The 26,467-nt window shown below is 41.6% G+C and overlaps 1 protein-coding gene across 3 annotated transcripts in view; it reads left to right on the top strand.

Moving 5' to 3' along the window:
- Positions 1–26,467, top strand: part of fnip1 (folliculin interacting protein 1) — a 56,906-nt gene that overhangs the window by 28,298 nt on the left and 2,141 nt on the right. For all 3 annotated transcript variants that reach the window (XM_084729945.1, XM_084729942.1, XM_084729944.1), the window contains 10 exons: positions 3,458–3,529; positions 6,474–6,609; positions 8,394–8,595; positions 9,039–9,124; positions 16,852–16,998; positions 20,429–20,598; positions 21,885–23,607; positions 23,758–23,923; positions 25,035–25,235; positions 25,360–25,475. In XM_084729945.1, the coding sequence (XP_084586071.1) occupies positions 3,458–3,529; positions 6,474–6,609; positions 8,394–8,595; positions 9,039–9,124; positions 16,852–16,998; positions 20,429–20,598; positions 21,885–23,607; positions 23,758–23,923; positions 25,035–25,235; positions 25,360–25,475 (3,019 nt within the window). The remainder of the gene's footprint in view (positions 1–3,457; positions 3,530–6,473; positions 6,610–8,393; positions 8,596–9,038; positions 9,125–16,851; positions 16,999–20,428; positions 20,599–21,884; positions 23,608–23,757; positions 23,924–25,034; positions 25,236–25,359; positions 25,476–26,467) is intronic.

The raw sequence follows: 26,467 nt of genomic DNA, 5'->3' as shown, positions 1-26,467 counted from the left end.
GACATCCCCACCATTAAATGAGCTACATGTGACTTTTATTTACAGTTGCAGGAACTTCTGCAACATGAACTGCCACTTAGTAAATCACAGAGCCATGTTTATGGCTTCAAACACCTTCTGTTCCTTTTTTGTTAATGGCAGGGTCAAATAAAACAACCTCACCTGTCAGCCTTAAAGTTTCCTCAAACAAATCATGAAATATGCCAGTACTGCCAGTACTATCTGACCCAAGCCTGCACAGATATGGTGTGCATGGGCTCTCACTGGTGTTGGTGGCTGTTATTCTAGTTAAAGTTTTTGCAGCTCCTCCTCTTTCTTTTCTTTTGCCGTGTTTCCACTTCATGGTATGGCTCGGATCAACTTGACACAACGCACTTTTGGTACAAGGTGCTCTTTTTTTCGTTTTACACTGCAGCTGGTACCCCCTCGATGTAGGTGGGATTCTTGCTGATCATGCCGACGATGCTGGGTGACGATGCTGTGATGTCATATTCAATGCGGCACAAACGATGGAAGATATTTTCTGCTGAGATGCTTTTATCGGCAACCAAACGGAAGAACATCTGCACCTGTCACCAGCATGGCGTTTTAAAATCTGAGTCGACTGAGTCAAAAAATTGCAGTCGGAGTTCAGGATATCCGTGTCACACAAGTGACAATTCTAGTGACAATTCTCTCTAACCAGCCAGTGGTATGCAGTGTTTCCACTCCACTGTTTAGGATTGAAACAGCTTGCTTGGAACCTTGACCAGCACAGTAACCAAGAACATGTACTATCTGCATCTTTTGACAACAGAAAACCAAAAAAAAAAAGTCGAGCTGAGCCGTGCCATGCAGTGGAAACATGTCATTAGTGTTCCTCGCTCACATACTCTCACTGACTTGTCTTTGACAATGACTGTGATAGTTTGGGCAATGAATTTAGGCTTTATGTGTGATTTCACCATCAACTGTGCCAACATTTTCAGTATTCTGCCAGTATTTATTGGACTGTTATACTGTAAACTTTTATTCTCGCTTCTCGCTTAGTGATGCTTAGTGATGCACTTACTTAATATTGCACTCCGGTATTTAAACCAGTAATATTTCAGTCACAATCCTACTTCCTAAAATGCTGTGCATGGTATGGGTGAGTACTGTGAGGAATCCTCAGACATCTATCACCATCAGTGACACACACTAAAAACCCTCTAATGTGACACCCACTGCTTTGCCCGTATATTTTCACAGTAAATAAATTAACTGAATTTTCTCCAGATGAACTTTCTGATCAGCTTGGTACACAAAGTCTTTAAAAAGAGTGTTAAACTGACAACTTTGACTGAGAGCAGCTTGTGAATAATGAACATTAAATTACTACCATTCATTGCATCATTCTGATCAGAGAGCTCGTTTGTCAGAAGTATTCAGTAGTTATTCCCCTCTTCGTGTCTCTGGGGTAAAACCTTTGTCCTTGCTGTAATGAAGTGGTGAGTTTGAGAAAAAGAGCCTCTCCCTTCGCCATTCCGCCGACCCACAATCCTGTTGAGGGCACCCTAAGGTTGGCATGGCGCGTAGCTCCCGTCAGTTATGCAATGTTGGTATGGTTATAACAAACATACACACACACACAGATACTTTTCAGAAAAAGCTCATGTTGACTTGCTCATTAATCATCTCAGCTGCACATCAAAACCTCTCTGCTGCGAGAAGCGTTGACATTTTTCCCATTTTGCCCCAAAGTGTCGACGAGAAGGACATTTGAGAACGAGCCAACAGGCTCGGTGACATCCATATTATGGAGTCTGTTGTAGAAAGTTATGTGAAAGCTGCAGCAGCTGCTGTAGATAATGACAGAGTGTGAGTCAGTGAGCGATGGTTTATTACAACAGGAGTGCTTTTTGCTGTATTTGTTTTGCTTGTGATACTTCCTGTTTTTGATGTTACAAAACAAAAGATGCACTAACAATCAGTAACAGTAGAAATTAGTCCTGCTTGTGTTTGGAGCCTTTATTGTTGTGATCTCACATGTAGTCGTGTCTAATGGTGGTACAGTTGTTTGAATAAGCCACCAGACTGTTTTTATGCCACAATTAACAGCCATTTCATAGATTTTCAACTTGTTTTTTACGGTTTGTACAATCCCAATTCCAAAAAAAGTTGGGACACCGCATAGAACATGAATAATGACTTGCAAATCCTTCTCGGCCCATATTTAATTTAATACAGTATACTGTCCAGATATTTAATGTTTAAACTGATGAAGTTTATTGTTTTTTGTAAATTATACAGCAAGTCTGAGTATAAGTTTGATGCATGCAGCATGTTTACCGCTGTGATACATCACCTTTTCTTTTAACAACACCTAGTAAGCATTTGGTAACTGAGGAAACCAACTGTTGAAGTTTTGAAAGTGAAATCATAGCCTTTTGTGTATAATTCACCACACATTATCAATGGGAGACAGGTCCAGGCTGCAGGAAAACCAGTCTAGTACTGGTTTACCACGAGGCACTGCTGTTTTAATCCATGCAGAATGTGTCTTGGCATCGTCTTCTGGAAATAAGTAGGGACGTCTCTGAAAAAGACTTTGACTGGATGGGAGCACATCTTGCTTCAACACCTGTATGTACCTTTCATCATTAATGGAGCCTTCACAGATGTGACAGTTACCCATGATGCCATGGGCAATAACACACCCCCATACCATCACAGTTGCTGTCTTTTGAACTTTGCGCTGGTAATAATCTCAACAGCCCTTCTCCTCTTTAGACCTGAGGACATGACGTCCACATTTTCCAAAAACAATTTGAATTGCGGTGTATTCAATTGAATATAGATTGAAAAGAATTTGCAAATAATTTCACTCTGTTTTTATTAAGGTTTTAAACGGCATCCCAACTTCTTTTGGAATTAGGCTTGTGCTTGAACCGTTACACATGGTGATGCATTCACTGGCCAGGCGATAGCAAGAAAAACTCTTCTTTTTCCTGGTTGCAAGTCCCACAGTTGTCCGTAGTAAAAAGAATAATTTCCTTTGAGCAACAAATTGAGATTTTCTTGCTGCAGCTTGGACATGGATGCTGGAGCATCCAAAAATAATATGGCCTCTGTCTTTGTTTGTGGAGTAGAAAAGTACTACACAGCTCTGACTGGGTGGTGATAAGAGCATCCTCAACGTGCCTGGTGCTCCACTTTGCTGATTACATTTCGTGTGTCTCACAGGTTGTTTTTTTGTCTCTTTTTTTCTGTCATCCCTCTCAATTCCCTCTTTTTTTCTCTTCTCTTCTGCCCCTTAATCTCACCCTTTTCTTGTCCTTTGATTTTCTTCTACCACTGCTTTCTGTTTCTCTTTCACTCATCTACCATTGATCTTTGTCTCACTCTCTACGCTCTCTCTTAACCTTAATCTCTTTCCTTTATCTTTAACCCAACCCTTCACTTTCTCTCTCCACCTTCGTCCTCCTCCTTCCTCCAGGCCACAGTCACCCCATGGACATGCCTGGCCGAGGGCTTCACGACGAGAGAGACAGCGGCATCGCCAGGTCAGGTAGGTTAATGAGACTAGGAGCCAAAGCCTGGATTGACCTACACTCAACGCAGCTTTGAGGTCCACACCTGAGCTTTGAATTGGTTTCATGTTTATTCTTGTCGATACCAAAGAGGTTCAGGAACAGAGGAGATCAAGTGTAAGTCAGGAAGTTATTGGACTTTTACACGAGAGTTGTGTCTCTCCTTCTTTTTGAAGCACAGCACAGGTTCCCACAAATGATCACTCGTCCTCCTAACTTACTTACTTAACTTTACTGACTCATTCACTTTCTACAAGCTCAAGAGAGTGAACAGTTACCCAAGCACTGGATACTTTAACCTTCATCCTGCCAACATATTTAAAGTTATAATAGGTAACATTTCTGCATTGAAATGTCTAAAAACGCTAGGCTTATGTAATACGTTAATAAGTTGTGTACTTAAATTATCCAAAATGTTTCCAACAATGCCAAACACCGAGAAATCAGTAATGTTTTTAAGGTAACGGGGGCATTTCCCACTAGCAGCTAGTTGCTCTAACTTTACTGGACGTAACGTGAATAAAACCTAAGTATTATTTTGCCTTGAACCTGATTTCAGCCAGAGTCATTTTCATCAGCCACGGTGGTTGTTTAACAATAAAAACAACAGCTCCCATGATATCATGCTGCTTCCTAATGTCATCCAAGTACGTCTATGGTTTTAATGTGAGAGAGAACTTGCATATATACATGGATACCAAGAATCAGCTGCTGTAAGAAAAAGCCATCGTGGCAAAATGTTAATTTTTTTTCTTCAGATGACATTCATTACATAACTAATAAGAAAGAAATAATAAGTTAAGAAAGTTGCAGTTAATTTTCATATTGTGTAAAACAAAAAATGGACAGAGCACATGAGGAAATCTGTCTCTGCTGCAAGTATAGTGAACTAAAACTAAACTAAAAATCTAGGTGTGAAAAAACTGTCTGAAATAAAAATAAAAACTAGACTTCACAAAACAAAAACTAACTGAAACGATGCTGTGTACTTAAAAAACTAACTTAAAAAAAGGAGTTATTGGTGCAGATGTTTACTGAGACTGACAACGTGACTGACAGTCAGCCATGTTTGTATTGTAATACTCGTTTATTTATTTTATTTTACCTTTAACAAGGCAAGTCATTAAGAACAAATTCATATTTACAATGGCAGCCTGTCACCTGTCCTTATTCTGTTTTTCTTAAATGTTGCCACTGACAAGTAATCCCATATTATGTATTTAAAAAAAAACTGATACTGAAACTAATTCACTTGGTTTTAATAACTCTGTCCATCTGTCCATCACAAGGAGACAGACACAGATGCAGCAGAACAGAGTGGCCTCAACCCTCTTGATAGCGTGTGATACTTTAAATTAGACCCCATGACAAACATGAACTCAATCAACACATAGTTGCAGCGATTAAAACAGCATAGGGAGAACTGGGTGCTTTTTGGGTCTCCTGGAACCCCAATACACAGGTATTTTTAAAATACACTGATAAAAACAGAAAACAACGATATGAAGTCATGAGGAACAAATTGATTGACAGAGTCATTCAAATTTGAGATGATGGAATAAAGCACCTGTGAGATATGACAAAAAAATAAAGCTCCGGGGTCTGTTGGTACCCCAGACGATGGGATTAAGGTTAAACCGGTGGTGCTTAGGCTGAGACTTAACTCATGTGGTATGCAGACACACATGCACACAGTTTTCCATTCATGAACCCCGCCCATAGGTGCCCCCCCTCAAGGCTGATTGTTGTGTGTGTATAGAAACAGAATGAGAAAAGGTGAGATGCAGGGGAAGCGAGACGACATTCCTCTGTCCACTGCCAGTCATTCAGTCCTGAAAAGTCTGTGGTATTTTTACCTAAAACCGGACAGAAGACGATGATGGAAGACAGTGTGGAAGTGTTTACAGGGCCTCTGGTGTCCGGAAAACCTTATGCAATGGAAACCGACCCCTTGCCTCTGCCCTCTACGCCCCCGCCCCCTTCTACAAACCACCATGTCCCACTGGCATGACTGGTATGAGGGGAATTGTGCTTTCTGCTCAAACCCCAGTCACATGCAGAGGATTAAATATAGCAGCTCCCAAAACCTGCTACTAGTAAATGAGCTTCTAATTCAAGCCGCGTCCTCTCATCTCCGCTCTCTGCGCCTCCCCACTGCGGCCGGGCCTGAGAGCTCTTTATCTAACTCTGACATACACGTCCCGCTGTAACACAAACCTCTCGCTCTTCTTTTACTAAAGCCCCTCTGCTGCGTCCACAACTCTCTAGGACAGTTTTCTCTGGCTACGTCATGCACGCACACTCTGGTTCGCTCACCTCGTGAAGTTTATCTCCCTTTATCTTTTCACACACACACAAAATCACACACCATCTAAATGGTTCATGTGACCATTGATCAGAGCTCTGCTGCCTGGGCTGTAAATAACCCTGTGATCAGGGTTGTGTGTGTGTGTGTGTGGGTAGGTTGTCATTATCATGCCAGCCTGGTGTAAAGCCAGGTTGTCCAACAACTGCAGCATGTGACTGTTAGCAGGCTGGCTGATATTAGATCTCATATGAAAGCTGTCCAGAAATTACTGTCTGTGTTTTTGGAAAAGGGGAAAGAGGGCTGATTGTGTTTTATATGTTGTTGTCATAGATGTTTTTGTGCGCCTTTACCCTTTTCAAGTTGTTTGTCTTAGTACGAACAGTTATCGTCCTGTCTCTAGATTTCTGTCTAGCTCTGTGTGGCGGTGTGTGCGTGCACAAAGTGTCATTCAGAATGAGTAACCCCACGCACTTGTTGTCTGACTCACTCTTGTCCTTTTTCCTCTTCTGTCACCCACCATTCCCTCCATCTGTTCTCCTTCTCCTCTTTCTCGCTCTCTTAATATCTTTCCTGTCCTCTTCTCCTCTCTTTCCACCTTCTCACCATCCCTTCAGCCTCTCTGAGCAGCCTGTTGATCACTCCCTTCCCGTCCCCTGGCTCCTCCCTGACCAGCAGCTGTGCGTCCAGCTACCAGCGACGATGGCTCCGCAGCCAAACCACCAGCTTGGAAAACGGCGTCTTCCCCCGATGGTGAGACGCACACAATCACGCATGAACACATACCTGTGCAAGGTACAGGTTCAAACACATTTTATATCAACAAACATGGCTATAAGTAAAGAAACTTCCACATATTGACTGAACATTAGGGACGTTAAACCATGATAAAGGTCCTGACGATTGGTTTACCATTTAGGAACTGAATTATCATGATAGCCATGTTTAATAACCGCGCTTTGAAAAAGTACTCTTTGGGGAAAAAAAGCGACAGTGACGAATGCAGTGCTTTATCCACAGGGTTCGTATGGATGCTGGAAATCCTTGAAAAGTGCTTGTGCTTTTCAGATATTAAAAAAAACAGTTGGAAAGAGCCTAATTGGGTTTGCATTTCACATGAAATGAAGACAACGCTGCTTGAGTCTCTTAAGTCTTCTGCATGTGTGGCTACACTTAGTGTGATGTGTGTGTCAGTCTTTTGATGTGTTGCCTCTGATGGGAAAGTGAGTGGAAAGCCAACAGATGACGGCATTTTTTCCCTGTTAAAGGAGGTTTTTTGGGCAGAGTTTTTCCTTACTCTTTCAAGGGTCTACGGGACAGGGTGTCGCACACTGTACAGATTGTGAAGCTCACTTAGGCAAATTGTGATTTGTGATATTGGGTTTCTGTTTCAATAAGCAATCAATGGGAAGATTTTTTTTTAAATTTGAATTTCAAGTTATTTGTCTGTGTTTTGAGTCATTTGTTTTATATTGGCTCAACCAAGTTATATAGGATGACAAGTCTACTTATAGACAGGTTTTTGAAGCAGGAACCTTTCCTGTGTTTGTCACCCTTCTGTGGAATACTATCACAAAACATAAGTTTGTTTTTTATAGCCCAATAACATCTGAAAAGCTTGAAAATGCACCTTGAAAAATGCTTGAAAAGTGCTTGAATTTGACTTTGGAATAGATAGATATAGGAACCCTGTATCCTGAAACTCCCTGTGACAGAAAAAATAATCCCAACGAGCAGCACTCATTATAGAATAGACGGTCACACCTCGTCACCCTGCTGGTGTTTGTAGCATAGAGCTCTCATTGCAAACAATTTAAAAAATACTCTGGCCTCAGAAAATAAACCCTTGGCTGTATACAGACTCTAAGGGGAGACAAGTGTTTAAGATCCATGGTCGTTTCTGCACAACTTTTCAAACACACGCTTAACAGAGTCTCTTCTAATCACTCACCACGCTCCATTTTTCTTCCCTGCTCAGGGCCTCCATCAGGCTTTTGTAAAGTTTATCCTGCAAGGACTTCCTCAGAATCCAGCAGGCAGCTGGGAAAATGACACACACTGCTGCTATGCACTAATAACTGCACTCACAAACACACTCGCAGTGCTGTGACTAGACAGGATGCTGTGTTGGCCTGTCACTGTAAATGCAGCTGTCGGCCTCTGAGCGCTCTAATCTTCCAGGCGCTACAGTTCAGCAGCACCAAAGCATCTTGTTTACCAGCTGCAACAGTACAAAAAAAGGGTGGATTAAAAGTCTCTTGATATGTTTTGTTTGCTTAACAGAGGCGCTTAAGTATCTTTAACTTTTTCAACAGGTAAAATGTTTGCTCTATGTCGAATATTTACTTGTAATATCTAAGCAGCAGTTAAATGCATTAACCTGCTGCATGACGTAATATGTCATGGGCATCGTCATGGCAAAAGCACTCAGATTCATATTTAAGTGTCAAACGTTTGAAAATTTTATCACTTGCACACATATTTCAACCTTTAGAAGTTGTGTTCACTCACTGTATGTCCTGTCTTGTCCTGATCAGGTCAGTCGAGGAGAGCTTCAACATGTCTGACGAAAGCGGCGGACCAAGCCTCGGCGTGGCCCGGAAGAAGAAGATCGCCATTGGCGTCATCTTCATGCTGTCGCCAAACCCTGAGGAGAACAACCGCTTCCAGGATTTCTTCTTCTCCCACTTCCCTCTGTTTGAAAGCCACATGAACAAACTCAAAAGTGCAATCGAACAGGTGAATTTCCATGTTTGTATTTACACCAAAGATGATTCTTTTTACATGTTGGAGGTTTGTTTACCTTAATGTTTTTCTTGTGTTCTTGACCACATCCCTGATTGACACCGTGAAGATAAGCCTGTCAGTGAAATCCATTTAGCGGTGACACATGAATAGTCTCAAATGCAAACCTTACACCCCTTCACTGATATAATGAGCAGAGTTGCTGTCAGATTGACCGGTCAATGGTCATGCTTTGTATATCTGCGGTTTTGTTTACTGGTGTCCGTTGTTGGCACAATCAAAAGCTCTGGACAGCTTCCAGCTTTTAACCCCCCCCCCACATCTTCCTTTCTGTACCCCCACCCTCACAAATTCCTTGCTCCGCCTTTCCTGTAACTTTGTTTGTCAGCTTGAGTGCCAAATATCTCAAAGCACATTTGTGTTGTGTCACTGTCAAGGCCATGAAGATGAGTCGGCGGTCAGCTGATGCCAGCCAGAGGGCCTTGGCTTACAGCCGGATGGTGGACGGACTCAACGAGTTCAGGTTAGGCAACAACTGACACTCACTCGCAATAATCTTGCATCATTTGTGTTTTCCTCATTTATCTTCTTGCAAGCTTCTTTTTATTGAGTGTTTATCCCCGCAATAGGGGGACATTACACGCTTTACAGCTTTATAATTTTATAACTGAGATTATCCTGCAATGAAACACGAGGATTCAGCAATATAAAATAAAGCAGAACTGTATTTTTTTTTTCATGACACAAAAACCACAACAAAAAAACCACAGCAAACCACAATCATTCTTAATCCAGAATGTTCACTGACTTTTTGCTGCATGTTTATTAGCAAACTCTCAAACACAACTCCTGCCAACATCAGCGTGTTGTTCAGTTTCTTTGTACTGTGGCCAAACACTCATTCTCTCCCTGGGTACGTAGCAAGGTCTCAGCATCACGGAGACTCAGGAACAATGTGACATTTAACATCTGTCTCCAGGAAATGGATGCATAAAAGGCATATTTGATATTTACTTTATAGATCTCTGCACCATTAAAGCATGTAATATTCATCCTGTTGGCATCAATCCTCACTGCACATCATGAGACGTTTGCACACTCTGTCGTTTACAGGACTTTATTTCCTGGTAGTGAGAGAGTTGAGGCAGAATAGGATGCAGGAGAGGCAGGCGTGACTGAAAGAGAGGGAAAGATTTGTAGCTGCTGCACTGGGAAGGAAGGAGGAAAATATGAACGAAACAAAGCTTATTGTCACACATGATAGAGGAAAGACACAGTGTGACATCCTACAGATACTTTATTCTTTTTAATTTTTGTTTATGATGAAAGTACGATTTATCAGAGAGATCGCAATCACAGAAAACTTGAATTATATTCTGCTTAAAGGTTATTATGGAACTTTTGGCCAGTGACGCCAAAAATAAACTGCCCGCTCCAGCTTTAAGTGCTCAAATGAAATTCACCTATATCTAAACTGCGTAACATACATTTGATCCAAAGCCTAGTCCTGTTGAATTACAGTTACATACACCGGTGGCCAACTCTTAATGTTCCTTTAAGTAGGTCACAATGTTCTCATACTCATCCTGTGTTACTCCTGTTATGGCACTAACATTTGGGCAGCTTTAATGACCTGAGAAGTATTTTGCACATGCCTTTCATTCCAAGCTCAGTTTGTGGGTTACCAGACATCATTTAAGTTTCTTTTCTAAAAGTATATCACGCAGGCAGTAAACTGTGCTTTTGCTGATAACATCTGACACACACCAGCTGATGTGGCTACCAGACAACAGAAGCATCTCACCTGTCAACATAGTTTACAAGAAATGATTGCATGCATTTAATATTTCTTGTGCTCACTAGGCAATTGTGACATCATGTTGAAACATAACTCCCATAACCACATCCTAAAATGCATCTTTGTTAAAACACTCGAATTAAATGCTGATTTTTATAGCTAAAAAGAGTGACTGTGAGCATTTAGTGTCTCTGTGTAAGAAGGTGAATTTATGGGACCTGAAGGTAACAGGTGAGGTGAAGGGATTCTGTAATCCTGCTCCAGTTACTGATGCCATGTGCTGAAGTGTCGCAGCAGTTAATAATTAATGAATGCTCACTGTGGTTTATGTGTGAGGATAGCGTGATGCTAACAGTCTCTGCCCTTCCTCATATGTCCCTTTTTATGTTCCTTTTAATTCATTGTTAAAAGCAATTGCAAGGAACAGTCATAATTTGTAGATTTTGGAGGCACCCAGGCACAAAAGCAGTTGTGTTTCCGCTGTAATAGCCACACAATATAGTGTGAAAAATAAAATAATCAAATAAAAATGTCCTCGTTCTTCTTAACTGCCTAACCTATGACTCACTGTAACTTTGCCTGGAAAAATGTCAGCACAGATTGTAGCTTTAACAAAATAATCAATATCATCCATACTAAACCTGCTAAGAGATGCTGAAATATGTTGCATAAACAAAAGAAGAAACACATAGTTCCCTACCAGTCTTGAGCAAACCATAGATGTTGCATTGTAACTGCAGTGCATGCTGGGAGATCTTGCTTGAGGTCTTTCGTTGTGTTAGGGAAACTTATGCAACCAAACTTTCTGAAGCTACAGATCATGTCTAGACTCTGCGCCACAACAACCCTGTAGAACAAACATATTGTGATTATTGTGACAGATAATGTGATTGTGATATAATTTACAAATTGTGGAAATAATCACAATTCTCAAAAAATCACGATGATGCAGTATTTTTTGGGGTCTGTACCAAACAAACATGTTTTCTTACATCTGAAGAACAAGATTTGTAGGCCAGTGCATTCTGCAACACTACAGATTTAATTTTTTTAGTCTCACTGAGATTAAGATCTCTTTTGCAATAGAGGCCTGAGAACAAAAACACTATGAAGAATCCAACAAGCAAGCAAAGCAACACAACTGCACAACAACAAGGAATTCATTTAAAAAAAAAAAAACATAAAAGTTACAAGAATCACAAAAATCATCAGATAATAAAGTTTTAAAATCTCAAAGAGGAATGCAAGACTCTAGTTTGAATAAAGTTTGCAATTAATTCCATTTGAAAAGTGTAGAATACCTGAAACGAGTTCAGCCAACATTAGTAGAGCTGCAGCTAACAATTGTTTTGATGCCAGAAAATTGTGAAATATGTCAATCAGTGTTTTCTTGAGCCCAGAATGACATCCTGCAATGTCTCATTTTGTCCACAACCCAAATATATTTAGTTTTCTGTCATAAAGGAGTTTAAAAAAACTGAAGATATTCACATTTAAGAAGCTGGAATCAGAATTTTGACTTTTTTTCTTAGAAAAATAAGACAAAAAAACTAAAACCCATTAACTATATGTCAAAATAGTTGCCAGTTGATTAAATAATTGATTAATTGTTTAATCATGCAGCTTTACACATTAGTGTGTGTATATATAATTCATCATAATGCTGTTTTGTCACACATTTTTCATTTATCAAAAAAATTGCAGCTTGTACAGTTTGGATTTTGCACTTGGCCATAAGGAGATTTTGATAATATTTTGATAAATTTTGCAGCCCTTGGTGTATTTAATCATTATTTGTGATGACATGAAATATTAAATCATAAATTCGTGCTGATTAGGTTCCAGATTTGCCTTTGTGTGTCTGGGTAAGACATTCCTGTCAGTACTGTATGACAGTGCTAAATCTGTGCTCATAAAACACAACTAATTTTACGTGCGGTGTGTGTGCACGCATGCCTGTCTCCACCACTACTTTCACTTGCGACACACGCTGGCAGGCAGTCCCCCGTCTGAGGTCCCCTCATGGCTGCAGTCATATGCCTGTTGGCAGTCGGCCACAGCAACCCAAGCCTCCTGAGTGGCAACCCTATCTCGCTCAGACACTGGCCACGAGCACCAGAATAGTAAATAATATGTGAGTGCCAGCAGGAGGAACGCTATTGCTCAGGACAAACAAAATATCTGTAAAATCTCACCTTCAGACAGCAGCTAAATATAAGTGTGGCCACCTTTGCCATTAAGGGCTTTTGACTTCATGGAACATTACGGAAGGAAAGTGGAAGAAATGCCTTTGCTCGATGCTGCTTTGACGTAGTTTGAGGTTGGGCACACACAAATAATCATGCATGCAGGCGAAGATAAGCTGCGCACTTAGCAGAGGCATGTGTACATACAGTAAAAGTGACACCAGCCTATATTGGGGTTATGATATGGCCTGCGGTCAGAACACAAGCAGGAGAAGCAAACCCACGTAACGCTGCAGGGATCGGAGTCAAATTCCCATTTTACCACATGGACATAAAAAAAAATGCACTTATTCCTCTCTGACGCTCCAGAAACTGAGAGACCCAACAGCCTGGTAGTTGCTTCAGAGTTCTCAAATCTTTCTGAGGCCTGTCGTAGTGTGAGCAAGTAAAATCCACACGTTATGATGCAGAAGTTTTAGTTTTATACTACACATCTCACTGAGAAATGCAGTATCATGACAGTGAAATTATCACCAGATTCTTTTGAAGCTAGTATTTCTTATTTCATTTTCATTCCACAGTCAAATTAGCAATAATAAATATGTAACCTCCAGTTAAACTTTCAAAATAAAGGTCCTGGGTAGGTTTACACTGCCTCCTAACATACAGCAAGTGGATGGAGGTCGAAAAATAAGAGATATTTACTACAAGTGATGTCACAGTGGCGCTGCTCATGATTTCTTCCCCCTGCAGACGAGAGATTAGGTGTCTTAAGTTATTTACTCATAAATAACAGTTTTCTTAAATCAACCTTGCCTCTGTATAGTTGCGGAACAGTTTACTCTCATCAGTTCCCTATTTCCTTTCTAAACCTGGTCCTTTATAAGGATATTATTATAAAAGGTGTTGTGGATCATATAAAATGTGCTGCTTCTCAGCCTTGTTGATTAATCCCTGTTTACTGCTTTGATGAGGGGAAACAGAAATGTCCAGGAACATTAATGTCAGTTTTGTCAAAAAAAAATCTGTTGGAGGTAAAACAACTGCACAAAAAATTCACAACAATAGAATCAGGTCAAGTGTATAACATCCTGTTCATTGACACGTGAAACAGACGAGGGCATTCTCATTGAGTAAAAAAAAAAAAAAAGTTCAGTTGCTCGCTCGTTTGCATCACTTCCAGTTAGGCAACAGTGTTTGGCACTAAAACTTGTTGGTTAGGCTCAGGAAAAGAGCATGGTTTGTGTTAAAAATAAGCGCTTCCTTTAAACAATTAGCGTTGACTGTTCACAGTTGACTCACATGGGAACCAGTCTTCAATCCTCCTGGGTGAATGTCCTGCATTTGAACCACCCGTCCACCACGTCCTCCTCTATAGACGGACTTTGTCGCTCTTTATATTACATTTGCTCTGTTTACTTTAAAAGTTGTGCTGCCTGTCACGAAAAAATTCAATTCATCAAGTCGTGTTCATGGACGCAAAACTTTAGAAGTTCTTCACTGTTTTTAACTGCAGTGACACTGTGGTTCACAGAAGTCAAAAAGCCACAGATGAGGTCAGGAGTGATTGAATTGCTGCCCTCCATAGTGAGGTCATTTATATCTGTCTCTTCAACCTGATGCATCAGTTTAATTCCACATCACAGCCGCGCTCTTTAAAGTTCACCTGAACAGCTGCTGCGGAGAGGATGAGACGAGATCTCGCGCTCATCTAGAGCTGGCTCGGCCTCAAACTTCTCCCCACTGGGGGTGGGCTTCAGAGTTTGTGAATGTACACCAGTCACGGCGGGGTCAAGTGGGGCTTAAAAAAGCCACGGATAAGTCAGCCTGTTTAGAACACAGGAATGAATGAAGAATTATTGGCTCATTTGATGCTGTTGCTAGAATGATGGATGATCTCTTCCCTGCTGAGAGTGAGATGTGAAGAGAGTCGGTTGTCCTGGTTTATTCTGCCACGACATCCACTTGATACTGTGTTTATGTTTCTCTTTACTTTCTTTTTGGAATGGCTTGTTCTCGTTGAATGATTCTTTTATTGGAGTGAGAAAGTAAGACGGTGCCAGAAATTAATCATTTAATCAAGCTAATTTCAAATCAAACTTCTTTAATAGCTTTCTCAGAATCAGCATCTATGTGCCACACAGTGAACTCCTCCTAACTGACATTCTCTTGATTATTAATCTGGAGAGGACAGGTTTAGGATTACAGCACCACACACAGGGTTCATACTGGATATTCCTCGAAAACACTTGAATTGCAATGTAGTGTTGTCATGGTTTGAAAGGTGGTCGGACGTTGGATGAAGAACGTAAACTGCGATTGCATTACTTTCCTAATAAATCACTGCCTGGCTGCAATGTTTGCTTTTTAGATGAAGAAATAAAATAAGTCGGATAGTGGCTCTGTCAGGGTATAGAGGCTGCCGAGGCTACAGACAGGTGACACATTTTGAAACATGAAACTTTGTTGTGTTTTCCATTAATTTGTCACCCTTCTGCAGAATGCTATCATTAAACATCACTTTGGTTGTATGAAGAAGTGAAATAATCATTTTGAGTAATATGTACATACATATACAAATTGCCACAGCTGCAAGGAGCTGGAAAAGCTGCAGTAACCCCGCTTAGTGCAAATAACTGTGTACAGTAGCTGTATCACAATGCTTGTAAATTCATTGGTTCTTCCTTTGTGCGGAAGTGGGTGTGGTTAACAATCATGAGAGTCGTCTCAGGTGAGTTGATTAGCACAGCTCCTGCTAGTTTCCTAATTATGCTCCCCCCTTCTTAAGCGGTGTGCTTAACTTCAGATGACTTCTGCTCCCACTGCAAGAGGTGGAGGGTTTGTGGTCGTTCTTTGAGCTGACCTGTGCTTGACATGTGCTGCAGGAGCCGGGCAGCCACAAGATGCACGTCGTAAATTGTTGAGTTACGCTAGTAGTCTTATGACTGGAGTCATATCATAAAGTATTATTTCTGATGAGGGGAACTCACAGAGGTAGCGAGATGACTAAACTCTCACACCCAGTTTATAACTTCTTGTAAACCCATAAACAGCAACTATATGTAGTCTTCCTGTTTTCCTTGGAAAAATGCATCAACCTAAAATAACTTGATTACTGGAACACTGGAGTTCTAGTGAGGGTCATTTACACGGTGCGACACCTGTGCTTTCTTTCAGCGTGCAGCCTGTCTGCATCTCCTCTGTCACTGGGCTCTTTTATAGGTCAAAGAGGTTGTGAGTTTACCTCAGGATTAACCTTGTTTACAGCCTGTGATCTCGCCCAAATTCCAGTAAGACTAAATCAAGCCCGGAAAAAAACTTGGAACTAACCCTGACTAGCACAGTGTTTTTGTTCCTTATCAGTATGACCTGCTGAGTCTTGTGACGGATCACCTGGGGTGATAGCAGCTGGTTAATTTATTACAGTTTCATCCTTTATGGGTTTATTTAGGTTATTATTAAAGTGTGGAAGATTTACAGGGATATTTTTGGCAGATTATGACAGAAAAGGGATATAATATTCATAAATATGTTTTCATTACTGAGTAATAACCTGAAAATATGAATTTTGTGTTTCTGTTATCTTAGAGTGAGACGCTTATATCCACAGAGAGCACAGGTCTTTTGAGTTTCACAGCCACCGTAGTTTCTCCTACTCACTTATAGATCTCTACATTTTTGCCTTTTCAAACCCAGACCGCAGCAGCTGCAGTCCATATTTAATCTCTGGCTAAAAACGCCTGATTCTCCACATTCCTCAGGCTGCAGAGATTCCCCCTCTGCCCCTGTGTCAAAGCTTGGCCCTCAGCCGAGACATGCTCACCAACACGCCCCACGTTCCATGGAAACTCCACTCCTTCTCAATGGACAAATGCCCCCACTGAGACACATACAGATAGATATACACACAAACACACTGTACAGAGCAAGAGACAGGGTTGTGTGTGTGTGTGTGTGTGTGTGTGTGTGTGTGTGTGTGTGTGTGTGTGTGTGTGTGTGTGTGTGTGTGTGTGTGTGTGTGTGTGTGAGCACGCACAAGTTCGTCGGACTGTTCCAAACACACACAACCAAGGGTCTCCCATGGCCTCAGTGCAGACAGCGAAGCTCTGTGAACTGAGATCTCTTTTGTTTACCCCGAGAGACAATAACGTGTCTGTTCTCCCTCTGTCTGTTTTCTCTCTTTTTCCCCTCCTTCTCTTTCATTCGCTCTCTCCATGCCCTCTCCTTTCTTTCATCCCTGCCTCCCTCGCCGTACCTCATCTCCAGGATGACCATCTGCGACCTCTACACCATGCCCCGCGTGGCCGAGCCCGTCTGGCTGACCATGATGTCCGGAGCGTCGGAGAAGAACCAGCTCTGCGGTCACTTCATGAGGGAGCTCTCCCTGCTGATGGAGCAGGCCTCCAAGAACCAGTTGAGTGGCTGCTTGTGCTCACACCTAAAAATGTTGCTTATCAGAATGCCTTTTCAAACACACGTCTGTCATTTCACAGCAGTGAATACGGTCACAGCAAATCCGCCTGTTGTCTGTATCAGACCGACCCCTATGGATCTTCTCTGAGCTGGAAAACGTAAATAAAGCAGATAGAAATCATGGAAACTCGTACATATAAACAGAAAAAAGACATGAACAGCAGCACTCAGACATTAAAGGGATAGTTCAGATCTGAAATGGGATTGGATGAGGAAACTTGTCAGTGTATTACCTACAGTGGATGTTAGGAGAGACAGAGAGGAAGCTAAGCAATGTACTGCTGTGGACAGGATCAGCAACAAAACTTATTTTAGCCACTTAAAAATGGTCTACCAAAAATTATCATTATTATTACTTTAAATGTACAATATATTTAGAATATTTTCACAACTTTACCTTGCCATGAGACAGCCTTTTCCCATGGGAAACAGCCATTATATAACCCAAATATCGCTCTCGTGTTCTACCAAAAATACAGTGTACAAGTAAATAATACAATACATACAGGTAAATACAGTGATTTTACCTTGCAGAACATGGGAGTTGGTGCTCTACTGCTGCCCTGATCTGTCCGTTTGTTTGTGTTGTTGTGTGACTATGTTGTCTCCAAACTAACCTTTTAAAAACAGAAGTTATACAATGACAGAAACAAACTAACAGATCGAAGCAGTGGTAGACCAGCAAGTCCTCTGTTCTGTTAAGTAAAATGACTGATTTTGCCAGTGGAGTTTGGTTTGTTTGGAGAGAGCGATACCTAGCTTAAATATCAGCGGTTTCCTGTTGGAAAAAGGCTTTCGGATGACGAAGTAAAGTGGTGAAAATATTCTATATATGGCGTATACTTACAGTGATATTTAATTTTTTAGATGGACCTTTTCATAAAGAGGCAGCGCACCCCCTTGCCTGTAGTGCTATTTATCTTTTAACTACTTTTTCTACTTCTGCAGGTAATAAACTTACTATTGATAAGTTCTTCATACAGCCGCACTTCAAATAATCTGAACTGCCCCTTTAAGAAATGCTATACATGCATAGATTTTCCACATCTTTTGTTCGCTTGTACTTCCTGGACAAGTGTATCAACAGAGAAACACACGCAGGTTCACACACACAATTTATTCTGTCTGCCACATACACACGTTCTGCGCTCCATCTCTCCCTTTCTTACCCTTAAACACACAGTCGCGCACAGTGAATGTCTCACCCTCTTTGCATTTATTTGTCTGCCTCAGAGGGAGCTGTGAATGAGAAGATCCCTGCCAGTCTCTAATTGCTCATTGTTGCTGTTACAAAGCCACAGCAAACCACTGCTAATTGTATATTTGTGAATTGGTAGCAAGGCTTTTATTGAACATTGCACCCGTATTCAGTACAGTTGATTTAAGTAGCATTCAACGAGCTGAACTGAGTTATTACATCAAGTTAATCTTAAAGCACAGGAGGAAGATTTGCCAACATTTTTAAAAGATGTGTGATTTTTTTCTAATTGAAATCACTGAGTGACTCAGTAGAGCTCTATAAACCTATATCCTCTGCATGTTGGAAACTATCACTGTCACTACTCTGACAAGTACTTTTTAAAATTAACTGATAAGTCAAGTCATGTGATAAAGTGGTAGGTAAAGGGTGCATCAAAATTCCAGTTTTAAATTAAATATTGTTGTGCTGCAGCGGCGTCCTGGCCCACACGTCTTATTCTAGAGACTTAAGATAATATCTTTATTTGATACACATCCCTGCAACAATCAAGCCACAATGATTTCAATGTTTTTCAGTGGAAATGAGAATAATGATGCAAAACTTATCACTCCCTTCAATATTGCAATAGCAGTATCTATCAAAATAATCACAATTGGATACTTTTTCAGAATCATTCAGCCGTAGTTCATAGCCAACGTATGTTTATTTTGCAATGGTATATTTTCATTCATTCACTCAGTCTTTTGTCAGTCTTTTGTATGGACACTCTGCATACAGGACAAAAGCAACAGTCCAACTATCCAACATAAAACTCAAAAGGACAGCTAAGGACAAGGATAAAATAAGGGTAAAAAGGGCATTGAACTGGCATTTAAATAAAAGAAAAAACACAACATTTTAGGATAAAACAATCAATAAATAAAATCACAACAAGGGATGAAGGCCAAGTTAACCTTAAAGAGCCGCCTCTCACTCAAATCCAACCTTTGCAGATACCATTGCAACATCAGTGGTGGACTTAAAATTGAAAAGCTGCAAAACAAATCATGTGATCCAACTTTTAACTGACAGTGGTCAGTGTGTTTCTGACATCAGCAACAAATAATGGTTGAAATCACTATTTCATGTAAGCAACTACAGGCAACATAGACAGTCAAAAGAAGAGAGAAATTATTATACTTCTTTTTATCATTTAGCTGTTAGCCTATTGCTTCACACAAAAAAGTAACTACAGCTGGGGTTTCCATCAGATTGGAGTAAACATCAGGAGAAACAGCTTTTGTTCATTAGTCTGTAATAGACATAATTTTCCCACAGTGCAAAAAAGGCATATTTCTGCTTAAAATAATGAAGATTAAGGAATACTCTCAGAAATTGTGTATTTTTTTTTTAAATATCCATATTATACTGCATGGTTCAATGTAGTTCCTGTCGTTCTCTAAATCCCTGCGTGCTCTCTAAATATTAACCATGAATAGAAACTGCATCTCCTAGGCAACCGTTGGTGTTCCTTTATCAGCACAGCTTCTCGGTTTAAGTCATTATTTCCACCAGCGCTGGTTAGGATGACTGCGACGCAGCTGCTTCTATGTGGTGTTGACTCGCAGTGAAGCATCGCGTCTCCCTGGGAACCACTGAACTCACTGTATCGCTTCATGTACGTTCTGAGGCATCCCGTCAGTATTCCCATGACTGATGATGGTTTTGATGACTGCCGCGGTCACGTCTGTGTTCTTCTCACACGTGACTGAACTTGAACTACCATGACAGTGTTGAGTCATGAGACAGGAAGGGAAGTAGACACTTGTGGTCAGAAATGAGAAGTGAATCATGCTAATAGAGTGTGTGTGTGTGTGTGTGTGTGTGTGTGTGTGTGTGTGTGTGTGTGTGTGTGTGTGTGTGTGTGTGTGTGTGTGTGTGCGTGTGTGTGTGTGTGTGCGTGTGTGTGTGTGTGTGCGTGTGTGTGTGTGTGTGTGCGTGCGTGTGTGTGTGTGTTGCAAACAATGGATGTGGTGTCCAGTCCAACCACAACACGTCTGACCAAAGTTTTCCATGTAGTGAGAGATCTAGTGATCTAACCAAACAAAGTCAGTGGTGTCATTTCTGGAAGTAAATTTTTGGATTCCCCTCTTTTCTCTGCTGATCATCCCGTGTCGTCTGATATTCCAGATTCCTCCCCGCGTTATTGACAGCCATCCTGACCAATCACCTGGCCTGGGTGCCCACAGTCATGCCCAATGGGCAGCCTCCAATCAAGATCTTCCTCGAGAAACACTCCTCCAAGAGCGTCGACATGCTGGCAAAGACGCACCCCTACAACCCGCTCTGGGCACAGCTAGGTGAGGGGTTCAAGCACACACACACACAGACACACACACGCGCAGACACACACACACACACACGCAGACACACTCGCCTTTGTTTTCTGTCAAAGCGCCCGGGGAGACAATTTAAACACCTGTGTTTGGTCTTCATCTCGACCGACATCTCAACAAGTTAGGACTGGACTGTCTTCTCTACGTGCAGCTCGTTATGTCTTCAGTCTGTGTGCAGCTGTAAAATGTTATTTCAGAAGTCGGGTTTAAATCATCTCTGTAGCAGCTTTTCACTTAAAAGTAGAGATTTCAGGCGTGATAAATATGCAATTTTTTAATTTTTAAAGTAATATGTAATTATACTGCAGCTGCAGTAACAGTATGGAAATTGGGTATCAATTGGACACATTTATTATTTATATTGTGTAACTGTCCATGTGTTTCCCTGGTTGATGTCCATGTTGTTTTCCTGCGGAGCTTTTTGCGGTCGCAGAAATACATAAAATGCATTCCTGTGAAAATCGTTTACTGATGTGTAAGCAGCTGATTTATGGGCCCATATAGCCCAGAAATATGTCCCATAAATACACAGACATCTTAAAGAGCGTGTTGAGGTGTCCACACTTTCACCTCAAGTGACATCTGAATATAGAAAGTGAGTTCATGGTGACACCTAGTGCTCACAGCTGGGAACTACATGTGTGTTTAAATATAAATATATGTTCTTCCTTTTGTCTTAACCATCCTCATTTCGCAACTTCCTCAAATTCAATACTCAGATTAATTCATATAAATATAAATATCAGACATAGAAACAGCCAGTTCTCCCTCAGATATAGTGGTGTACATACAGAATGCGATTTACTTGTTATCAAGAGTTTGTCATCTTCAAGGATTTTAAAAAGAAATTGTCATTTTATTCTTGACATGTGTATATAAATATTCTGCATACATTTTTCCTTGTATTGTTTATGTATTTCTTTGTTTTTACTGGGTTGTTTACTGATTAGTTAGTTCTTCTGCTCATTGTGTGTCTTTCAGGTTGTCTTCTTTGTTGAATGTTATTGGAATCGTGTTAAACAGATTTGGGTGTTGTTAACTTAATGTAGGTTGTGTGATTTTTCTCTCTATCACATCTTCTTATCCAACATTATTTCTCACCCAGCTGAAATAAGAAAACTGTGAAACTTAACAAACCACTAAATTTTACTTTCCAGATCTAATGAATGATAAAATAAACGTTAAAGAAATTAGAGAGAAATTAAGGCCATGTTTTTTGTTTGTAATGTTTTTTTTCTCACTGTGTGTAGGCGACCTGTACGGCTCCATCGGGTCACCAGTGCGGCTGTCGAGGACAGTAGTTGTCGGACGCAGACAGGAGCTGGTCCAGAGACTCCTCTATGTCCTCACCTACTTCATCCGCTGCTCCGAGCTGCTGGAGACCCACATGCTGGACAGCGCTGAGGATGAGGCCATTGTGATGCCCGGCTCCCTCATCACCACCTCTCTGAGGAAAGGAGAGGTGGAAGAGTCGGACTACGTCCTGGTTACCGTCCATAAACCCAGCGGGGACTACTTGTCCCAGGGGGCCCGGCAGACGGAGGCAGAGGACAGCAGCTACCGTTCAGACAACAGCCTCCAGAGCAGCACGTATACGGACACCGAGGCGGAGCACGGCACTGGAGACACACCGAAGGAGGAGGATGAGGACGAGGAGGACGAGGATGAGGACAGCAGTGAGAGTCAAGGGTCCAGGAGCAGTGTGCTTCAAACGGACCACAGTCAGGGTAAAAACCCCGTTATCAGGACTGCAGACGCAGCTGAGGGCGGGGAGCTGCACCGGGAGTCGAGCAGCCCGCTGAACACAGACACCCGGCTGGAGACGGTGCTGCGAGTCGGCTCCGCCTCCCCCCGGGAGCAGGTCTGTGTGCTGGATACAGAGACCAAGGGAGACCTGAAGCTTATCGTCCCATCCATACCCACAACCCTTGCATCAAGTCCTTCCCCCACACCTGTCCCCGCAGAGGGTAAAAATTATGGGGTGGAGGCTGGGATGGACGGAGGCACGGGGAACCAGCCCACCAGGCTGCTGGCTCCTCGGCCGCTGGGGATCCCTCTGGAGAAGAAGCCCCCAGATAAGAACGTGGCGGCTGCTGCGGTGCCGGTACCTGTGATACCAGTCACAGGGCCCATGGCTTTGACTCTAACAGAAGAGGAGGAGCCGGCAACTAAAGTCACCTTCCTCATCGGGGACTCCATGTCTCCTGACTCGGACACAGAGAGCCGTAGGAGGAAAGTGGAGGAGGAATTCAAAAAGCACAAGAAACACTTCAAGGACAAACATCTGCTCCCCCAGCAGCTGCAACAGCACCATCAACTTTATCAACAGCAGCCACAGCAGCTGCAGAGAGGAGCAGAGGCCAAGACCAGCAGCAGCAGCAGCAGCGCGTCAGAGGACCAAACCAAACAGACCAAGGCGGCTCCGGCCCTGCAGCGGGTGTCTAGTAACATGCCCCAGTGGAGCCCGAACTGTATGGACGTTTTTGATGAGTATTTCAGTGTGGACAACCCTGTGGAGACAAGGACTATAGACGATGTGGCCAAACGGCAGCAGGCCAGCACCACGGACAGTATGCACAAAGACTTGCTGGACCCCTCGGGAGTCTTGCGGGCCAGCTTTCAGGGTGCAGTCAGGAGTCAGGGTTTGGGTCTCTGTTTAGGTCCAGAAGTAGGGTCCAGCAGGAAGGGAGACACTTTGTTGGATGTCCAGAGGAGGTGCAGGTGTGGGTCTACAGATTCATCCGACACCTGCTGCTGCAGGGGCTGTTCTGCTGAGCAGGACAAGGGTCTTCAGTTGTCAGTCCCCGTCCCCCAGGATGGGAGCAGCAACAGCAAAGAGGACCAAAAACGCAAAGCGGCGCCCGTCAATGACTGGGAAATACCTCGCAACGAGAGCTCGGACAGCGCGCTGGGAGACAGTGAGAGCGAGGAGACGGAGGACTGGCAGGAGGAGGTGCTGGTGCCGTTCCCGGGGTGAGTAGAGGACCCAAACATTCATTCACAAACATACGTCTGCTCCTGTTCACAAACCGTGAGCTTAATAGTGACAATAACAATCTGTCCTGTCATTTAAAAAAAAAAAAAAAAAAAAAAATCTGATGTGTCATGTTTTTTGATATTTAGGTCAAAGTTGGTGGAGAACTATTCAAAACCAACCATTGCCAATTTTGGCCGCTCTCTGTTTGGAGGTTACTGTCCCACTTATGTGCCAGACTTTGTACTGCACGGGATGCCCAGCGACGAGAAACTCCGGCAGAGCCTCATGGCTGAATTAACCCATGCCGTTCAGGTAAGAGACTCACCTGTTTGGAGCTATACTTGTTCATTGTATCATTGTATATTGTATCATTTATCTTCAACTTAGCATGATGATTTTATATGCACTATTTGCTGTAATTCACTCTGATATTCCTATTTATTACCTCTATATATATATATATATATTTCTCACAGTGTAGAAACAACTCACAGTTGGTGTGTCACTGTGTTCAAAGTAGTAAGTTAGACATTTTCCTTAACCCATAGTTGAAATCACTGCCAAATTGATTAATCGCTGAATAATTGACAGATACAAAACACGTTTATTCTCAGTTTTTCTCATTTTCACTTTTCGCTCATATTAAGTTTATTTTCAAGCTTCCTTATTCAACAAATTGTTCCGTCAAACAAAACAAATGTAGTGTAGTTTCTGCCGTTTTAGACTATCAATTAATTATTGGGGAATACGTTTTTTAATCTGTTAAATCCTTAATGGCAATTAAATGATTAATAATTAACCTTTAATGTCCCTGGTTCAAAGTGGCCAGACTCTGTTTATATCTGTGGCCTACCGCTGCCTCAATCATTTATTTTACTTCTGTTATTGTGTGTTTTAAATGGTCAAAAGCTGATCAAAGTGGTATTATACCAGAGAGGTAAAATTACTATTTTTGTCAATGGAGTCTGGTCACTTTGAACAGAGCAGTGTTTTCAGTTAAGCAAAAAGGATCTTGCTCTTTAATAAAAGGTCCGTCTCTGTAGCCATCCTTCTCGTAATGTTTTCAGGCACTTAAAATAAAAGTGTGAGTCTGGTTTGGAGTTGCTCAAAAGGGAATTTTATTGCAGCTCCATTTCACTTCTGACAGTTGCAGTGCTCTCGTTCAATGCTGGACCAATTTCAAAAATTGTTTCCATTGTTTCCATTCAAACACAAAAACATGGAAAATCCAGGATGAAAAATACTAAAATTACCCTTTAAGGAAAGAATCAATAGGATGGAACAATACCACTCAAAGAAGATTGATAATAGTGACTCAAAGTCCAACCATAATTTAAATAATAGAAACGTGTTTGACTTTATTTGTCATATTATTGCTTATTAGGTTTTGTCATTTACCATTTGACTGTTTTTTCCTCTGCAGCATCCGGTCTTAGATGAGCCAATAGCGGAGGCCGTCTGCATTATCGCAGACACAGACAAGTGGACGGTGCAGGTGGCCAGCAGTCAGAGACGAGCCACAGACATCAACAAGCTGGGGAAGGAGGTCCTGGTGTCCAGCCTTGTGTCCAGCTTACTGCAGTCCACTCACCAGCTCTACAAACTCAACCTCTCTCCCAACTTTGTACGTTTCACCTCTCAGTCTTTCTGCTGTTTCATAGCTTTTTGTTGTCAAGATGCTGTTTTCACCACTTTGATTCTTGTGCTTCACCAGCCATGTTTCTCTCTCCTCTCCTCCTCCTCCTCAGTGTATAATGCACCTTGAGGACCGCCTGCAGGAAATCTACTTTAAGAGTAAGATGCTCGCTGAGTATTTGAAGGGCCAGACAAGAGTCCACGTGAAAGAACTGGGCATGGTCTTAGGGTAAGTTATTCTCAACTCACACCTGCTGTAAAACTACAATAAAATTATAATTCCGTTACTTAAGGGTGCCCTGTGGAGTTTTTGAACTCAAGTAGCACTATGGAGTGTTTTTATGAGAATGCAGATACACATATATGCAAATCCAGCCCTTTAACAACCTCAAGCTTGCCCTTTGATCATTTATAAATCGCTAAAAATTATAAGTGTATTGTTGAGCGCAGAGACACTTATTTTATTTTATTTATTTTTATTTCATCTCAGTCTGAAATGCAGCATAGTATTTATGTATTTATTTATATATTCATGCTACTTTTCCAGTATTTCTGTACATAATGTTTCCTTTCAAATTATGAAAACAAATAAGGTGGAGGAGAAAAAAAAGGTACATTGTTTTAAAAGTTTAAATTCTTAAATTTAGAGGTCAAATATAGGAAATGTTTTGTCTGGCACCATACTTTTTTGCAAATCGGCCTCATACAATAGCGTCACACTATTCCACTGATCAACAGGTGGCAGTAATGCTCCAAGATACACAGTGATGTGCCCACAGAGGCAGAGAGGAAGTATTCTAGCCAGTAAATATGTATAGTGTATAATTTTAGCCATAATTTAATGTTTTCAAAAGTCATTAGACTGGTCAGAAGTGGATCCAGTCAAAGTCAGATCTGTAAAGTCATGACGTTGGGTAGGGCTGCAGCTAATGAGTATCATTGTTCATTATTTTCTCAATTAACTGGTTATTTGTTTGGTCTATAAAATGTCAGAAATGGTGGAAAATGTCGATCAGTGTTCCGCGAAGCCCAAGATGACGTCCTCAAGTGTTTTGATTTGCCCACAACCCAAAAACATTCAGTTTACTGTCATGGAGCAAAGAAGCCAGAAAATACTGACATTTGAAAAGCTGCAAAAAAAACAATTGACAACTAATTGATTTATCGATGAATTGTTGCAGCTCTAATGGGTTTATGGCCAGAGGTAACAGGTGTTGAGAT

Source organism: Lutjanus erythropterus, chromosome 11 (genome assembly GCF_056507025.1).
Source record: "Lutjanus erythropterus isolate fLutEry1 chromosome 11, fLutEry1.hap2, whole genome shotgun sequence".
NCBI classification, from domain to species: domain Eukaryota; kingdom Metazoa; phylum Chordata; class Actinopteri; order Lutjaniformes; family Lutjanidae; genus Lutjanus; species Lutjanus erythropterus.
Note: the sequence above shows the minus strand (reverse complement) of the source record. Positions and strands in the feature narration are given on the sequence as shown.